Source organism: Lucilia sericata, unplaced genomic scaffold (genome assembly GCF_015586225.1).
Source record: "Lucilia sericata isolate MDLA Ls3-8-SP2 unplaced genomic scaffold, ASM1558622v1 Contig000374F_arrow, whole genome shotgun sequence".
In the NCBI taxonomy this organism is placed as follows: domain Eukaryota; kingdom Metazoa; phylum Arthropoda; class Insecta; order Diptera; family Calliphoridae; genus Lucilia; species Lucilia sericata.
Window position 1 is genome coordinate 258,226 of NW_023994393.1, and position 18,615 is coordinate 276,840.

General features: G+C 27.6%; 1 protein-coding gene across 1 annotated transcript; it reads left to right on the forward strand.

The window, feature by feature from the left end:
* The first annotated feature begins 1,042 nt into the window (after positions 1-1,042).
* LOC119604242 (hybrid signal transduction histidine kinase L-like) lies at positions 1,043-18,037 on the forward strand. Its single transcript, XM_037956731.1, has 2 exons — positions 1,043-1,084; positions 16,757-18,037. Exon 2 carries the CDS (start codon positions 16,871-16,873, stop codon positions 18,035-18,037), a length of 1,167 nt encoding a protein of 388 aa, XP_037812659.1. The 5' UTR covers positions 1,043-1,084; positions 16,757-16,870.
* The last annotated feature ends 578 nt before the right edge of the window (positions 18,038-18,615 follow it).

Sequence of the window (18,615 nt, forward strand, 5' to 3'; positions counted from 1 at the left end):
TTCGATTTGAAAGAAAAATCTTTCGAACACAATGTTAATTAATTTAACATTCAAACAATTAACATACAAATTCGAAAATTTTTTCATTAGAATCGAGTTACAGATTAAGCCCCCAGTATGATATTCAAAATTGGTGAATCGTCTAACTAGAAAAATATTTTATGATCGTCCTTAATATACTGAAACCTTAAGGTGAGAGCTAGAAAACGTTTTAGAAAATATAAAAATCGTTGATTTAATACAAATTTATGTCTCTTCTCAGTCTCCGTTTATTCTATTTCGGAAAAATATTGCGACGATAAATAAAGAAAATGGTGTAAATAATTTGATATTGGGTGTATCGACTGAATTTAAATACAATACAATTCATTTAAATGCAAATGAAATGACTTTACCTATGTTGACACTTTTTTCTTTAAAAATCCCTTTCAGTGCGACTTTTTCCGAAAAATTCCCTTTTTGTGCGACTTTTCGAAATTTTCCAACGGTAACGCTGGTCAAATGAAATTATAGTTTCTCATGTTCTCTATTCGAGAAACTAAATGAAATTTTATATTAAATGACAGCGTTGTCACGTTTAGACACTTTTACAAAGAGTTGTCACGTTTAGACACTTTTACAAAAATATACAGTAAAATCTGCATTTGTTTTGTTTAAAAATCGCCAGAACACACACATGTTCAATCTGGCAACTATGATAAAACTATGCATTTTTAGAGAGTTTGTTCATGTATGTACATTTACATGATTTTGTTCTCATTTTCTCTCTTTCTCTTCCCCTATTAAACTTCCTGAACATTTCTGCATGCTTCTCAGAATACACATAAAGTATTTTGTGAGAATTTGAAGCGCCTGCAACTTGCCGTACAACAGAAAGGAAAAAAATGCTGTTTCCTCATTATTGATTTATTTGTTAGTTTTTCTTCAATTGTACATTTTAAGCCTCATAGTACTTCCTGCTGGCAAGAATTGTCTCCTTTTTCCAAAGTCATTGGTGCTTGTTTAAATAAATAACATAAAAGATTCTTAAAATTGTTTAAAAATAAAAGGGCCGAATGTAAACTAATCTGCTGTGTTGTGTTATGTGTGTATTTAAAAAATCCCGCTTTGTTTTTCATTGTACTGAAAGACAAAACAACAAAAAAAAAATAATATGATAAAAATCAATGCTATATGTTTAATTAAAAACAATGTTTATAACATATAAACACATGTACATGTCCGTAATATATGTGTGTATATGAATTCGCCGGTTTAGAAAAAATGGATAAAACAACATTTATTCTTAGCGAGGGATGAAACTGTAAAAATTAAGCAACTTTAAAGTGATTATTGCAAAAAATAGTTCGTTTTTTGAAACAAGAAATATTATGAAAACGGAAAAATAAAATACCGGCTAAGCAAAAGTTTAAGGGATTAATGATTTAATTAAAAATCGATGTGAAGTTAAATTATTATAATAACCACGCCCTCTTTGAATCTTTTTCTTAAAGGAGTTAGTTCTTAATGAAAAGTTTTTCATTAAAGTTAAAAATAATATGTTATTTGTGGAAGAAATATGTTAATTATTAACATTATAATTTATGTCCCCGTATTCATAAAAATATTAATCGTTTATTTTAGGTTTATTACACACATTTTCCATACAAAATTCCTACAATAAACCATCAACAACTTTATTATGAGTTTATGAATATGGGGGTAATTTTACAATTTACAACTACCCGGTTCTTTGTACGTTTGAAGATGAAGAAAATAATATTTAAATGTGTACATCAGGGTGGACTACTTGTAAGAACAAATAAATAATACCGAAAGGGGAAGTTTACTTCATTTAAAAAAGATAAAATGCATTTTTAAGGTTTTCATATTTTATGCCTAGGATTTCACGTGAAAGGTCTTTGAGGCTCGCTTTTAATAAAGTATCTGAAATGTATGTGCTAGTTTAAAAATATTGAAAATTTTAAAATTCTTGCATACTTAAAATACATATTTAAAATGTTTATATAGATTAATTTAATCTAATTAACTGAAATTTAATTATGTTTAAATTTCACGGAAACAATCTAGATAAAGTTTTATTTGAATTTTGCGATAATAATTTCATGCCTAAACATGAAGATACACAAAAACTTTATAAAATATATAAGAAACAAAATCTGCAGCGAAAATATTTAAAAACAAACTCCGAAAAATTAAAAATTTTTCAACAGATTGGATATTTTTCATGAACTTTCACACAAAATTACTCTATTTAATAGTAAAAAGTATAAAAATCGTTTCGAAAAGTTTAAAAGATAGCATTATCCGTATTTAACGGCAACGATATTTTTGCGGAAACGGTATTTTGGCTTATTTAGGGAGTCAGAAGGATAAAATAAAATTCATAGATTTAACACGTAAAATATTTTGATTGTATATAAAATTAAACGCAATACAGTCCAATAAAGAGTCAAAGACAGCAATTGCTAACCCATTATCTATAATTGTTTAAATATCTGGTTGACTGTGGGTCATTCATAGAGTTTGGGCTTCGGGAAATCCCGACCGGGAATTCTCGGGAAAAAATTTTTTTTTTCCGGGATTTTTTTAATCATTCCCGGGAAAACGGGAATTTTTATGTTAACGCATTTTTAACATATTTTGGAAAAACTAATGAATTTATAATATATTAGCGATTTTTTTATAGGCAAATTACAAAACATCATTAATGATGCAACAAGAAATGAAAAAATTCGAAATTAAATCTATGTAAAAGCTTAACATGAAGGAAGTACAAATAGAACCAAAAATGTGTACATTCTCTTTAATGCATTTCTAAAGCCATCGTCTGTGGAAAGCGTTTGCGTTATCTCTAATAGCTGAATAGTTGATCTTTTCTTATATTTAATTAATTCTAAGAAGTAAGAATGAATGAACTATATATGTATCTTTTTTTCTTTTTTTGTTAACTATTCCCCTGCATATAGAGATATGATATGTTTAGTAGTCTATGGGATGCAAACATGTATCATGTTGACTTCTTAAAATCCTGGTGTACACACGCAGAGAAAAAACATGGTTCAAAATGATTACTACAACTACACTATGTTTACTGTAACAATATATTGTTTTCAAAAACATATAGTTGTTATTTTAATTAGATTTTAACAATATTTTAGTTACTTTAAACAAAATAACTTTTGCTCACACAGATTACTTTTTCGTGTGTGTTTTTTACGCAACAATAAAATGAGTTTAAATAATTCTCATTTGGTTTATAACATTAAATGTATGTATATGTATTTCAGTTCGCATAGAATAATATAGTTATGTTTTTGTGCAGAAAATTGAAATTTGCGAATTGTGTTAAGTATTGTAAGTATATTATCTTTATTTGTATATATTTTTTTTACTTTTTTTTAGAAACTGTAATTTTACTGATTCAGTAAAATTTATTTTGATTTTGATACATATTTTTAAACGCAATTTTGAACACATTGGATCATAATATAACAGTGCTGCCCATACACATACTGTTACACATCAATTTGTATTGGTAAAGCACAGAGAACAAAATGTAACCCAAAATAAAACTGTACTAATAAAATGACTGCGAACTAAAAAGTATATTCTAACTGTCAAATTGATATTATGGATTTTGACAGACAGCGTACATTAAAGTTCATATATAAAAAACTATCAGCTGTGCTCTCTCATTCATCTACATAAATTCGGCTTTCTCAAAATTTTGTTGTTGTATTTCTGTGTGGATTTTAAAAAAGTTGCGTACAGATCTTACTTCGACAAATGCTGATCAGCAACTGAGTTGATTTTGTTTTGCAAGTCGATAATCAACTAACACATGCTCAAATAAGAAAATACACAAGCAGTGTTGTCACAACAAAATTTTTTTCTAACCAAAATTCGAAAAAAATAACCAAATTAAGAAAAAAGTAAACAAAATTATTTTTATTTGTTTCATGTTTACATTTGGACATTAAAATAACAAATTCATTTTCTGAAGTGGAACTTGTAACTATGTTAAATTTCGTCGCTAAAATGGTATTATGAAGACAGTTATGAGCGTTAATGTAATTTTCTGTACGGGATCTTATATGAGACGTATGGTCAATTATGGACCAATTATCATAAAATCTGACAGAGATATTTTAGTTCCTTTAAAACTTGATTATGTTGAATTTTGTTGCTATATTGCAGTACATTATGAGCCTTAAGGTCGTTTTCTGAGGAGACTTTTTATGAGGGATAGAGTCAATTATGTACCGATCCTCATAAACTTTGACAAATACATTTCCAATAAAACTTTTCAATATTGAATTTCATCGCTATAGATGCTTTTTTAAGCAATATGGTAATTTTCTGAATAGAGCATAATATGGGGGCTACTTGAAATCGTTGACCGATATTTCGCATTTTCAATACCAATCAAACTGGGTCAATTAAAAATATTTTGGCAAAATATTTCAGTTTTCTATCTTGTTTCTTTTCGACTCTATCGTGTTTTCAACAATAAATATATGTCTCTTCGCGGATTCGTTATCAAATGTAATTAATATTTATTTTAAAAAACAACTGAGGTTTTAACGCGTTTTAGCGCAATTCAAAAATACTCCACATATGACTTTTTGGAAAGAAAATTTTAATTATAAAATTCTTCCCATTTTATGTACATATTTGGAGATTTCGTTCGAAATTTGGGTTTAAATTATAATACCATGTAGCGGATGTTAGCATTACATTCATAACTTCAGCAATATTTGTAAACGTAATCTATCCAAATTATCCGACAAATTAACCAAAATTTAGAATTTAAGACGGTAAAATAAAAACTAGTATACAACATCATCTAGAAAATGTAAATAAAGAACTAAAAGTCATGGTGAGATAGTAGAAGTCAAAGGCCATGAGTATCAAATCTTTACATATATCGCACAGATAACCAGATAAGAAACCATTGACAGCTGTCAAAAAAGTAAATTCGAACCGTATGGTTTTGTTTACATTTTTTTTTACCATTTTTGAGTTCCGCCATTAGGTAAAATTTTAGAGCAAAATAAAAAATAAAATGTATTAAAAAATCGATGAGTGTGTGAGATGAGCTGTATGATTGTTTTCATCGCTCGTTTGAAAAAAAATAGCAAAAAATGTAAACATCGAAGAAATTGTATGCGAAGAAGAATTGCAAAAAAAATAAGGTATTAAAAAGAAAACAATTATTTTATTAAATATTTGCTTAGATTCTAATTAAAAGTGTACTGGATTTGTTTTTTAATTATTCCTTAATGTTCTTTCATTATAAAACACTTTTCAATACACTATCAACACCACAAACAAATTTTTTGACTTGCATGTACAGTAAAACCCGTTTATTTGATTTCAACGCATATTTTTTGAAGTTCGATATAAAAAAGGATAAATGCATAAAATATTATTCATGGGACTAAATAGTAATTCGTTTTAACCAAGAATTCTTTATAAAATATGTTTTTGTATCAAAATAGTTATCAAAATTCCGGTAATTAAGATGAGTTCATAAAGAGCAAGAAAATGTTATAAATGGGTTTGACTGTAATGCAATTTGTTTTTTATATTTGAAAAAAATTAAGTGTAAGGTGAAGAGAGATGGAAATATATCTTTTAAATCCCTCTTTTAAATCTACCGTGGTTCATTTTACATTTTCTTTTGTTGATTTTTCGTAAAATTTTTTTTGTTTGCCTCCGCCATATTGCTAAAATCAGCTGATTCCAGTCTATGAGTAGTCTATGATATATCGCGATTATTGTTCGTCGTACAAGTTTAGAAGTTATTACAACTTTTGTATACAATACAATTTCATTTTCCTTAGCTGTGTTACTTAAAAATATCAGTTGATTAATACTTTAAAGATATTGTGATACTATTCTTGCATCAATTAGCAGAAAATACTTTATTAATTCTTATTAAATAATTTATCTTAGAATTTCGGCAAATTAGCGCAGTATCTGTTTTGCAAAATTTCAAATAGGTATATAAGTTGCAATTATACTTTAAATTTTAAATTTAATTTGGAGGACATAATCTACTAAGTACGTAGACTATTCCCACCAAATTTCATAAAAATCGAAATTCGAAATACAACCTACTTCGTTTTTTCATATAATTATCGCCAGTTCTTTACATAAAAAGTTCCAATAGAAATATTAAAGGAAGGACGGACGAGTTTGAATCGACCAAAAAAGTGATTTTAAGTTCATGGATGCACCAAAAGGAGAGAGAAGATTCATTATACACGGTGTTAGATTGACTAGTGTAAATAAAATAATATTACGATGTTGTTATGATTTAAATCAACTCATTTAATATTTGGAAAACTCGATATCGAAAAATACCCTTGTGCACATAAGTACAACCAGTAGATGTACAAATTGCAAATCTTTGCAAAAAATAACCAAAACGAAAAAATAATTCACATGTACACATGCAAAATAAAAATAACCAATTTTGGTTAATAATAACCAAAGTGGCAACACTGTACACAAGTAAGCTTATAGTGTAGGTGAGTCAACGCAACGTCAGCAGAAATTTCTTGCCCTATCTCGCGTGATAGGGAATCGTGATTTTGGGCAACATTGTAATATAATCACGTATAACAATGTTATGATAAATAGAAAAAAATTATGATAAAATACTTTAACGGTATTTAGTCATAATATGATATTTTAAAATTGTTACAATAACCAGCGTTGTCAACTTAGTGCTTTTAAACATCTTCGAAGCGGAAAAATTTTGAGTTAGTGCCTAGTGCTTTCTATAAATTGTTAAAATTATTGCGAATTCCATGATTTTGTAATTATCGGTACTATGTATGTTAGATGAAAACGTTTTTCTGTCCCTATTTCTATCACTTAAGTAAAGTCTTACAAATAACAGACTGATAACTAACATACAAATTAGAGAATTAAGGACAGAAGGAATAATTGCATTGGGGCTAGGTTAAATAAATTTACGAATTTCCAACATTTTAATAGGATTCATTAAATTATTTGGAACATTTCGACCTTTTGTTTGATTACAAAGTTTAGAAACATCAGCACAAACTCACTACAGGTATAGGGCATAAAAGCAGGCTTTCAAATTTATATTTTTGAATTAAGAACTCTTTAAGAGAGTTCTTGAATTAAGTAATTATTATTAGAAAACTTACTTCAAAATAAGTGAGAATTGTCGCTTGTCTATCGACAAAAATTCCTATGTTGCCACGAATATATACATATATGTTTAAACTTTTTCATTGGCAAATTCTAAATAACACATACATACATATAATATGTTTCATACAAAAATATTTTACAAATATTGCATGAATATTAAAAAAATGGTTTCATTTGTTCCCTGCAAGCAACACAACTAACTTCTAATGCATTATAAGTTAACTTTTTCTCAGCTAGTTGTGGTTGACTCTTAGATTATTTTTAATGGAGCCAACTGACTATTTTAACATGGCGGTGTCATTGGCAGTAGTCAATTGTCCGACTCTGCATAACTTTTCAACTAACTTAAAGTTGGCTATTCAAAGGTTAGCTTAAAGTTAGCAAATTTTTATGTAGCTTAAAGTAAATTATTTAAATGTTAATTAGAAGCTGGCTAATTTTGAACTACCTAATAGTTATTTAAAAGTTAACTTAAAGTTATCTAATTTCTAATTGATCTATAGTCATTCTAAAAGGAATATAGTTTTGTTAGCAATATGTTGAATATTGCTAATTAGTCACCTTTTTATAAAATTTATAATATTGAAACAGTTTTGTATTTTCTTTAATTTTTGTAAAACTATTTAATTTGAGTAAAATGTATAAAAAAATTATGTTTTAACTAAATGTAAAATATTCTTTATTAATGTGGCATTTGTTTTATTTCCATAGCATTTCTAATATCTTTTTCGTCATCTCCAGATCCAAGCGATCAAAAAGCATCTGTTAAAAATATATATGTATATTATTGGAAATAAAAATTCCTTTAAAATTTAGGTAACCCTCGATTTACGCATTACTTTAAGTATTTACGCGAATTTCACAAGATTCATCAATAACATTAATTTGTATGCGAATTTAGTATAACGCATTAAAAACTTATGTAACTTATGTACAGCAGAGTGTCCCGAGTAACAGCTTTTTAAAGAATCCTGACTTCAGTACAATTTGTGAAAAATAAAATATCTCAAATTTTTTTGAAATGTGCCTCAAAAATTCCGCAATTTTGAGCTGATTACGGTTTTCTTTTGTGATTTTTGTAGAATCATTTCGGTCCACAAACTAACTTTTATCGAAGCAGGTGTCAAAATTGTCGTAATATTAAGCTTATACAGAAAAATATTTAAAAATTAGTTTGGCATTTGGTTTGGTCCATTTCCGAACTTTTTAGATTATCTTTAAACCCCCTTCACACGAGCACACAAGTAATATGATCTGTCAAAATTTTGTGTAGAAGAGAACGGATGGGATCGTCTAAACGCAATATGTAATGAAACCATCAGACATTTAGAGAAAATACGGATGGAAAATTTGACAGTCGTACGGCTCTCTTCATTTTTTGAAATGATTCAAAAAACAAGCAAGTCGCATTAGATCAGGGATGTATTTTTATGTAAACACATACAAAAATAGTGAAACAGATGTTCCATCTTACTTTTTTATTGTTTTATGCCAATCGTGTAAACACGAAAAATATAAATCATACGACTTTTATTCTCTTTTTTGTCATACGGATGGAATTTCATTGTGATCGTCTGAAGGGCCCTTAAACTGATATCGAAGGACTTTATTCAATAGTTTCTATCTAAATTAATAAAAATTTTCAGGAAAGCAAAAAAATTGTTTATTTCGCTAGTTCGTTTATTTCTACGACCATATCTTAAACCCTTATATAAAAAGAATTGAAAACAATGCATTATTTACAAAATTATTCTCAAATTTATATCAGATAGAGCTTTTTTATGAAAATTTTCAACAAACAACAGATAGAGAGTTTTTCATAGAATTTTAAATTTTTATTTAAATTAATATCAATAAATATTATATTCTATGCAATTAAATTAAGTAAAAGAAACCAAATTGTTTGAAAAGCACCAGATTATAATGTACCAGTTTATGAGTAGCACCATATTATGAGTAGTGTGTATCGAGTATCGAGTATTTGTCCTATTTTTTTGGGTACTCAATACTAAAAAGTAGTTACTCAATACTTTCAGACTTGTATATGGATTTAACTTATTTAAATTTAACGGCTATGATGTGAAAAAATACAGCTCTACAACTAATACAGATCATATTATTAGAAATGCAACTCTTAGCAATATCAAATCAATGTAAAAATAATTTAAAAACTGCAATAATAGTTAAAAAGTTATAAATATTTATTGACCCAACCTACAAAAAATAAAATGTCTCAAAAGAGGTGTGATGTCTGGTCTAACTTAAAAAAACCGTTAAAAGTATCGAGTAGTATTGAGTACCCAAACGAAAAATATTGAGTAATCAAAAGTAGTAGAATATTACAGCACTATTATAATGGTTTGCTCCAAAATTAAAGTTATATGATTAAACACGACAATAAAATTAAACTAATTAGTAACAAAGTGAGCGATATCTCGAAAACTATTGGGCTGATTGGGTACTCAATACTAAAAAGTAGTTACTCAATACTTTCAGACTTGTATATGGATTTAACTTATTTAAATTTAACGGCTATGATGTGAAAAAATACAGCTCTACAACTAATACAGATCATATTATTAGAAATGCAACTCTTAGCAATATCAAATCAATGTAAAAATAATTTAAAAACTGCAATAATAGTTAAAAAGTTATAAATATTTATTGACCCAACCTACAAAAAATAAAATGTCTCAAAAGAGGTGTGATGTCTGGTCTAACTTAAAAAAACCGTTAAAAGTATCGAGTAGTATTGAGTACCCAAACGAAAAATATTGAGTAATCAAAAGTAGTACAATATTACAGCACTATTATAATGGTTTGCTCCAAAATTAAAGTTATATGATTAAACACGACAATAAAATTAAACTAATTAGTAACAAAGTGAGCGATATCTCGAAAACTATTGGGCTGATTTTAAATATTTGATTTCTGTTCATCATGTCCATATTATTAGGAACACTTGTTTTGCAACAGAAAATTATCCAAAATAATAGAGTTTGAAGCAATTTTTGAATAGTTAATTAGTTAGTTTGTATATATGTTACTTCATATCCGAAGAAATTCACTTAGTCCTAAATCGGGCCTATTGTGCCCTCCCTTACTAGTGCCTCAGATGGGAATCGAACCCACAACCTCCGGTCTACAAGACTATAACTCTTAACACTAACCTACCAGAGGCCACAATTTTTGAATAAGATAGAGAGTTATGTATTAAGAATGTTTTTTTTTTAAGATAGAGAAATTTTAAAATGCTATAAAATTGCAAAAAAAAAACAAGTTAGAGTGCTATATTCGGCTGAGCCGAATCTTAAATACCCTCCACCAGCAACTTTTGTATTAATACATTTCTAATTAATAAAATATTTGTAGAAATAAGTTTTCTCATATCTTAAATAGAAAAATCCCAAGATTTAAACAGCTTAAATCTACAACAATTCCAAGATTTATTGAACATTAGAAACGCCACTTTCATTTAAATTTTTATAGCGCCCTAAGATATGCTTTAGCGATATCTCGTATTTGCATGTACTTATGCATGTATGTGAAAGATTTAAGGATTTTAAAAATACATACATATGTATATATAATTTTGTTCTACACAAATTGATAATGCAAATAGTTAAATACGGTTAAAGCGCTTTTAGGGGTAGGACCTAGTATGAGAGATATGACCAAATATAGACCGATCGTGAAAAATTTTTGAAATAGCATTAAGTGCTTTTTGCATTACAAAATAGTATTTATGAACAAAAATAGTATTTATTTATATCATTATTTGGTAATGAGTTATGTGCCTTTAAGTGTTTTTCTGAAAGGGACCTTGTATGGGAGCTATGGTATTCTAACAAAAAATGGTCCACGGGACACACTAGTGTACAGTGACTTATTACAGATTTTTATAAAAGTAAGTTTTTAGAAAATACGCACCAAATATTCCTGCGTAGATCGAGGATAAACTTTATATTGCTTACCTTTTAAACGCTTGGAAAAGGCTTAAAAGACATTTAGTCGCTTTTTTTTTTTTTTTTGAAAAAAGCAATATTTTTCGATTGATCTGTATTATTTTCTAATTTATTTAAAATTCCATTTTTTTCTTTCTTAAATTATTTCACTTTTTCTACTCATTTTAAATAATAATTAAATAATGGACTGATTTTAATTTCATAATGTAAATCAAAATTGCAAATAGTGAAAAAGAGAAGAAAATATCAAAAACAGGAAAAAGAACGGTTTAAATTTGAATAACATCTGGATTATATTGCAATTAACCTTTAGTTAATCTAAAAATAGTTCACAAAGATTTGCAATTGTAAAAACAATTTTATCAACAAAAAGCAAAAACGTTTAAAATTTTGGGGACATTCTGCATTATATTGCAGTTAGTTTATAATTAGTTGAAAAAAGAAAACAACAAAAGTGTGATCTGGTAAAAGAGAGAACAGAGAGAAGGCAAATGTGAGAAACGACAAACTCACAACCAGTGTGACATTTTTTATTTTGATTTAGCTGTAAAATTTTAATTTAGCATTTGGCATTTTATTTAGCATTTTTATAAAATATTTTTAGCATTTTTAGCTTTTTTTGCAATTTTAGTATAAAACAAAAAAAAGAAAAATTTTTGCAAAAAAGATTTATATTGGAAATAGGTTTAACCGGAAAAAATCAGAATTAAATGTCTACCCAAACACAAGCAACAAGAAATATGAGAAATGTAATAATTTACACTGTAATTCAAAATAATGCAAAAAGATTCATGAAGATAAATAACTTAAAATTACGCCAATACAAGTGAATACTTTAAAATGTTGTATTCTAAAATGTTTTTCTGGAACCCAATGCTTTTTTAAATTCGAAGTGATAGAAATAATTCAAGATATTTCATATATTTTTACAAATACGTTCAGTACGCTATTTTACAAACTAATACTTTTTGTTTGCTCATGGAATGAAACATATAATTTTGGAAAAGGCTATGTATGACGGTTAATTAACAAATTTTATTTTTTCCTATACGAAATAAAGAGGTTTTAATTTTTATCATCCTTCAGGAGTTCTTGTTAATTTATTGAAAATAAGTATTGAAAAAAATCAATAATATATAATTAAGACTTTCTCATCCCACTTTCTGTTCTTTTTATTTTTACCAAATTTTTAGTAATTTTGTTGTCACGTTTTTTTTTTTTAATTAAAAAAAATACATAAATTTCGAAAATATTATTGACAATTTATTCCAGAATTACAAACTTACGGATTTGAATATATCTCTCAATTCATTTCATACATTCTCATATATATTTTTCCGAAAAAATCTTGGAAGTATGAGTTATAAACCTGACATCTATTCACCGAGATTTAAAATTATTTCAACGGAATTTTCAATATTTTTGTGACATGAAAACAATTTTTAATGTGTTTTGAGGAAGACAAATAAAATTGTGTATATAAAAAAAGTAAAACTAGAAATATTATATTTTTTTTTTCTTCCGAAAACACATATAGGTTTTATACCATGAGCAACTAGTGTAATTAATAGAGTTTTATTGTAATTTTTGCATTCAGAAATATTTTAAAGTTAGAGACATTACATATTGCTAAATTTAAAAAAATTTTGAAATAATTTTTAGCATTTCTGTTTATCTTAATACCACGGAACTTAATTTTTTACCCTACTCGACTATACTACGTTTGAGTATACTAATCGGTTAAGAATCATTTTCTGAATCGATTAACCATGTAAGTCTGACCGTCTGGTAGAGGTTGAAATTTTCAAAACAATAAGCACGTATGCTTTTTGATCCAATGACAAAACCTTTTAAAAATGGTTAAAGTCCGTCCTTTATTTTACCTAGCCCCCAATACATATACAAATGTATAAAGCCTTTCTCAGAAAATTAGTTTAAATATATCGGAACCAAGGTTCAATTCAACATAAATGCTTTATTACGAAAAATAAATCAAATTTTATACTCATATGGTCAACCAGGGCAGAATATACTTTCTTACTTGTTATAAATTACAATGAATTTCAGTTACATATTAAAATGAATTGTTCATAAAAACACTTAAAAAATTTTAGCATTTTTTTTTTGGCATTTTAAAATCAATTTAGCATTTTTTCTAGCATTATTTTGGATGGGATTTAGCCGCAACATTTTTTGAGACCTGGTCACACTGCTCACAACAATAAATCAATGGTTGCCAGAAAGAGAATGTTTAAAACGCATATGTTGTAGTGTAAAATATGAAAGAGAACATAAATGAAAATGTCTGTGCTTTGCACTGAAAAAAATTATATGTTTGTACTTATTTGTGTTATTCATATTATTATTATTATTATAAATGAATAACGGAATGTATGTATGTATGTATGTATGTATGTATGTATGTATGTATGTATGTATGTATGTATGTATGTATGTATGTATGTATGTATGTATGTATGTATGTATGTATGTATGTATGTATGTATGTATGTATGTATGTATGTATGTATGTATGTATGTATGTATGTATGTATGTATGTATGTATGTATGTATGTATGTATGTATGTATGTATGTATGTATGTATGTATGTATGTATGTATGTATGTATGTATGTATGTATGTATGTATGTATGTATGTATGTATGTATGTATGTATGTATGTATGTATGTATGTATGTATGTGTCTATCACCAAATTTTGCGGCAGTGCTGCATTATATTCAGTCAGCAATAGCTAACTAATAGTGGATTATCTTCGTAGTCGACTAAAAAATTGCTTGCAGGGTTTTTAAAAGACAGAATATTTTAGATATTGTTAAATTTATAAATAAAGTAGTCAGTTTTGTTAAAAAATTTTGTTATTATAGTTAAAAATTAAGTTTTTCATAAATTCCCGGGAAATGATTTTTTTCATTCCCGTTTCCCGGGAAATTGAAAAGTCCGGGAATTCCCAAACTCTAGTCATTCATGACTAAAGTATCTCTTTAGAATGACAAAACCAGAGCGAAGAAAATCGTGTCAATTTATTTACTGTTCCTAAGTAATATTTGAAAATCTGACGAGTATGGAAACATTTGTACATATTATCTTACTATTCGTAGTTAAGATTTAATCAAAATAGATATTAAGTTTTATAATTCAAATTTGTTTAAAATTATGATGTTTTTTAAGCGAAAAAAGGATTTTTCTGTATAATTTGGGTATTTTTGTAGAAATTTATATGGCAACGCTGACCTTTAACGAAAAAATATAGTTTAATCGTCCAAAGCAATTTAGCTTTTTTATTCAAATCTAATAATAAATTTTTGTTTAATCTGTTGAATTTAATTATTTTACATCCAAAATTTTGTTAAATCAACAGAAAACAGTGATAAAATAGTTAACTCAAATCTACATCTAAAATAGTTAATTTTACACTAATTTAAAGATTGTATTGTTATTTTGAATAAAGTTTTGTAATTTTAAATAACAAAAAAAAATAGTTAAAATTTAGTAAAAGTAAGAAGAAAAAAAATTATGTATATTTATTAACTGTTTTATTTTATTCAAATTGAATAAACCCATGTAGAAATTAAGAAATTTCTTCAATTCTCACAATAAAAAAAATACAAATAAATACAAAGAAGAAATAATGAAATAGGGCTGTAGCTTTAAATAAATTTCGTTAATTTCAACTAAATCACTTTGTTGAAATTGAAGAAATTTCTTCTGTATAACTAAAGGTATTTAAAAGTGGCGAATGGCGTTGGAATTAAGGAAAGGTCGTTAAATTTAACTATTTTATTCAAATTGAATAAAGACACGTAGAACTGAAGAAATTTCTTAATTTTTCGCAATATAAAAGAAAAAAAGTTAAGGAAATTTTATTTTGTTGTGAATCTCTGGTAAGACCTCGTTGTATTTTTATATAAATATATATATAGCACTGATATTTGTTTTATTATTTAGGAATATTACTACTTAAAGTAATCTGGAAGAAAACCCCAAGATAAATTGAAAGACAAATATTTGAATATAATGCGTAAGCTGAAACAATGTGGCGTTGTCCAAAAGAAGCCTTATTGCAATAAAACACTGGATACAAAAAAAAAATAATTTTAAATCTATTTGGGTGCAACAAAAAATTACCCGATCCACGATGTGTCACATGCGAAGCTATTCTTTAAAACTCAACATATTTATATACATATGTATGTATGTCATGTTGGTTCATTTCTTGTAGAATTAAATTATATCCAAAATCAGAGTGTATTCATGTCAATTTCGACATTTTCTGCATAAAAGTTAACTGCGTGTTTGCAGATCGCTTAAAGGACCAATCTTGTAAACATATATGTATATGAAGTAAATGAATAACATAAGTGAAAGTAAGCGTTCAAATATTTTTTCCATATATACGTTTATAAGTTATTTTAATACAATATTTTTTGTTTTACAGATGGTCGTTGTATTGGTAGTTTTTACCTTTTTTAACGTCATTCTTTTACAATCGTTTTTTACGCCGTCAACAAAAACGTGTACAAGAGTTACTATACGAGACTCTCAGCGAAGCCTTATTATTGATGTTTTATGTCTAAAACTTATTTAGTTCACACCTATCAAAACATTTGATAAAAACCTTAAAAATCGTATTATTTTTTTATTCATTAAAACGTCTTGAAAATTTTTTTCACATTATTTGCTTAAATATTCATTTACTTATATACCTGTCTGTTCTGTAAATCGATTCGGTTTCAAAACCGATAAACTTTTAAAACCGAATTTGGTGTTCTGCAAATCGTAAATTGGTGTTATTTGAACGTAAAATTCAGAAAAACAATCACATTTTAAATGAAAAAGTGTTTAAAATGCCCACAGCATTTATATTAAATTGCAATTATATTAAAAATGCAAATAACATTTATTTAACTTATTTTAATAAAATTAAAATCGATTTACTTTCGACTAGATTTGTGTACTCGGTTTTAAAACGAGAGAAATTATGAGAATTCGTTTTTAAACGAAAAATTTACTCAGATTCGGTTTACAGAACAGGCAGGATAATTTAGCTCTGTTCAATTTTATTTTGTCAATAACATTTTCTTTTTCGACTAAAATAGGTATATTCAAATATTACATATTATGAAAATAAATAAATGACATGAAAAGTTACCACCTCAATTTGGTATAACGAATAAAAAATATTACCCCTAAACAACGAAACGATATTAGTAAATATGAAGAAATTTCATATTAACTATGTATTCACTAAATAAAAAATTTAACGAAAAACCCTTAAATGTGGTATAAAAATTTCGTTGGCTTTTCGTTAATTTTTTCCACATTAAAACTAGCCTTTTGGACGTAATCGGTTACAAATAACAACAAAATGTACCCTCATGTTCACACTTGCATATGTAAGAATTTATATAGTAGTAGCTATATCCAGCGTGCTTCGCTACACACATCGTACCATTAAAATGATATTAAAGAATTCTAATCACATATTAGCATATATAAAATTTTCATCTTTTAAAGTTCAATATAGTACACACATCACAGGCTTATTTTAATATTTTTTATTTACTATTTTCAGGTTGTCTGGCTTAATGTTTTTGAAAAAATGCGAAAGTAATTAAAAATTGGTTAAAACTATAAATTTATTTACAAATATAAAGTAAAAGGCAAGAGATTGAAAAGGAATTTAGAAATGTCTTTAGCGACAAGCGTAGCTGGATCTACAATAAGGCCGCAGCAGCAGCAACATGTTAAGGGACAACAAAAATGTACTAAAGCACTTCAATCTAACAACAACTCAAATTCTATTCACTCAATAGCAACCCCCACTCAATCGGCAGTCAATTGCTTGCAACAATCATCACCACAACCATCTTCAACCAAGACTTCTCTGGAAACATCTCCTATTGCTGCTAACTTGATTGGTTCTTCATCGTTGTTTTCTTTTGAGAGTGGTGTAGTTTTAAGTGGAAGCTCAGGATGTTGCTCGTTGTCAAATTCTCCATCGTCATCCTCATCATCAAACTCATATTTAACTTCGCATTCATTAGAAAATTCGTGTAACAAGCTGACCGGTAATCCAGGCAATCAAATGTGTTTAAATACATCAATAAACTTAGAAGATTCATTTACCTCAGGAACATGTCAATTGAATGCTTCCTTATTGGCTGCAGTTAACGGAGATTTGGAAGATGATCAAGTTATAGTAAAATCATTACCGGATACTCCAAATCAAACTGAATCAAATCTCCTTACTCCAGAATCTTTACATAATAACAATAATAACAATAGTAGTACTGCGAACGAACAAAGACTTTTGTTAGAAAATATGCACCATCAGCATGCGCAGCAGTCCACTGCTGATAGTTCTTGTTTAAATAATGAAGATGCACGAACACTTCAATTAGCTGTCGAGTTGACGATGATGAATTTAAATAAAATGTCATCGCCAACATCTGAAGGACAACCTACTTTGTCGCCAACATCAAATCATTATCAACAATTACAATCACATCACTTACAACACAGTTCGCTGGAACATCATCAGCCATATTCATCTTCCTCGTCATATACATCCGTTGGAAATCCGTATCATATGACTACAAAAGTTTTTCTACAAACACAATCTCAAGCCGCTGCTACATTACTAAATCAGCACTTTTTAACTGAATCTAATCAAGATAACATTCCAAGCAAAATAAATTCAATGTCAAGTCCCAATCAAAACTTGGCCACCGTAACACCAACAACAACAGAGGAACGTTCAAAAAAATCACAAAACATGACGGAATGTGTACCGGTTCCGAGTTCAGAGCATGTTGCAGAAATTGTGGGAAGGCAAGGTAAGAAATATATTTAATTTATATGTGTGATCTGTAGAACAGTTTTTTTTAAATACCGTATTTATTTAGACAACTGGTCAACTATTTTTCTAAAGGTCACAACTATTTCTCATATAGGTCCATTACTTTTTTTCTACTTAAAAATTTATGGTTTTAGTATTACCATTGTTTAGTCAATTGTCAGACGTCGGCGCAATGTATAAATTACTAACATCTATATACATTAGAGTGCTCCAAAAAAAAAAAACGAAGTTGCGAATTTTGCCGGGCCCCCCTCTAGAATTGTTCTTTGGGTTGTAAAACTATGTCATGCAAAAAATTAGGTTGATAGGATAACGTTAACAGGTGCCGCAACAGCTCTGCAGTTTTCAAGTGCATTTACAAGGGGAAAATATAGATTTTTTCAGTTTTTGCTCAAATTTGAAATATAATTTTTTGTTTTATTTCTCTTATTCCTCTAATTATATAGAGCATTATTCAAATAGATAGAGTTTTTTCGAATTTTTGAATTTTGGTGTTAAATTATTCCCAAGTGCCTTAAAGGGTTAATCTACCTTTTATCACTCTATTTCAAATATCGGACTATATACGATAA

What these genes read in the sequence shown, in the direction of transcription:
- LOC119604242 (XM_037956731.1), top strand. Translation starts at nt 16,871, where the DNA reads ATGTCTTTAGCGACAAGCGTAGCTGGATCTACAATAAGGCCGCAGCAG.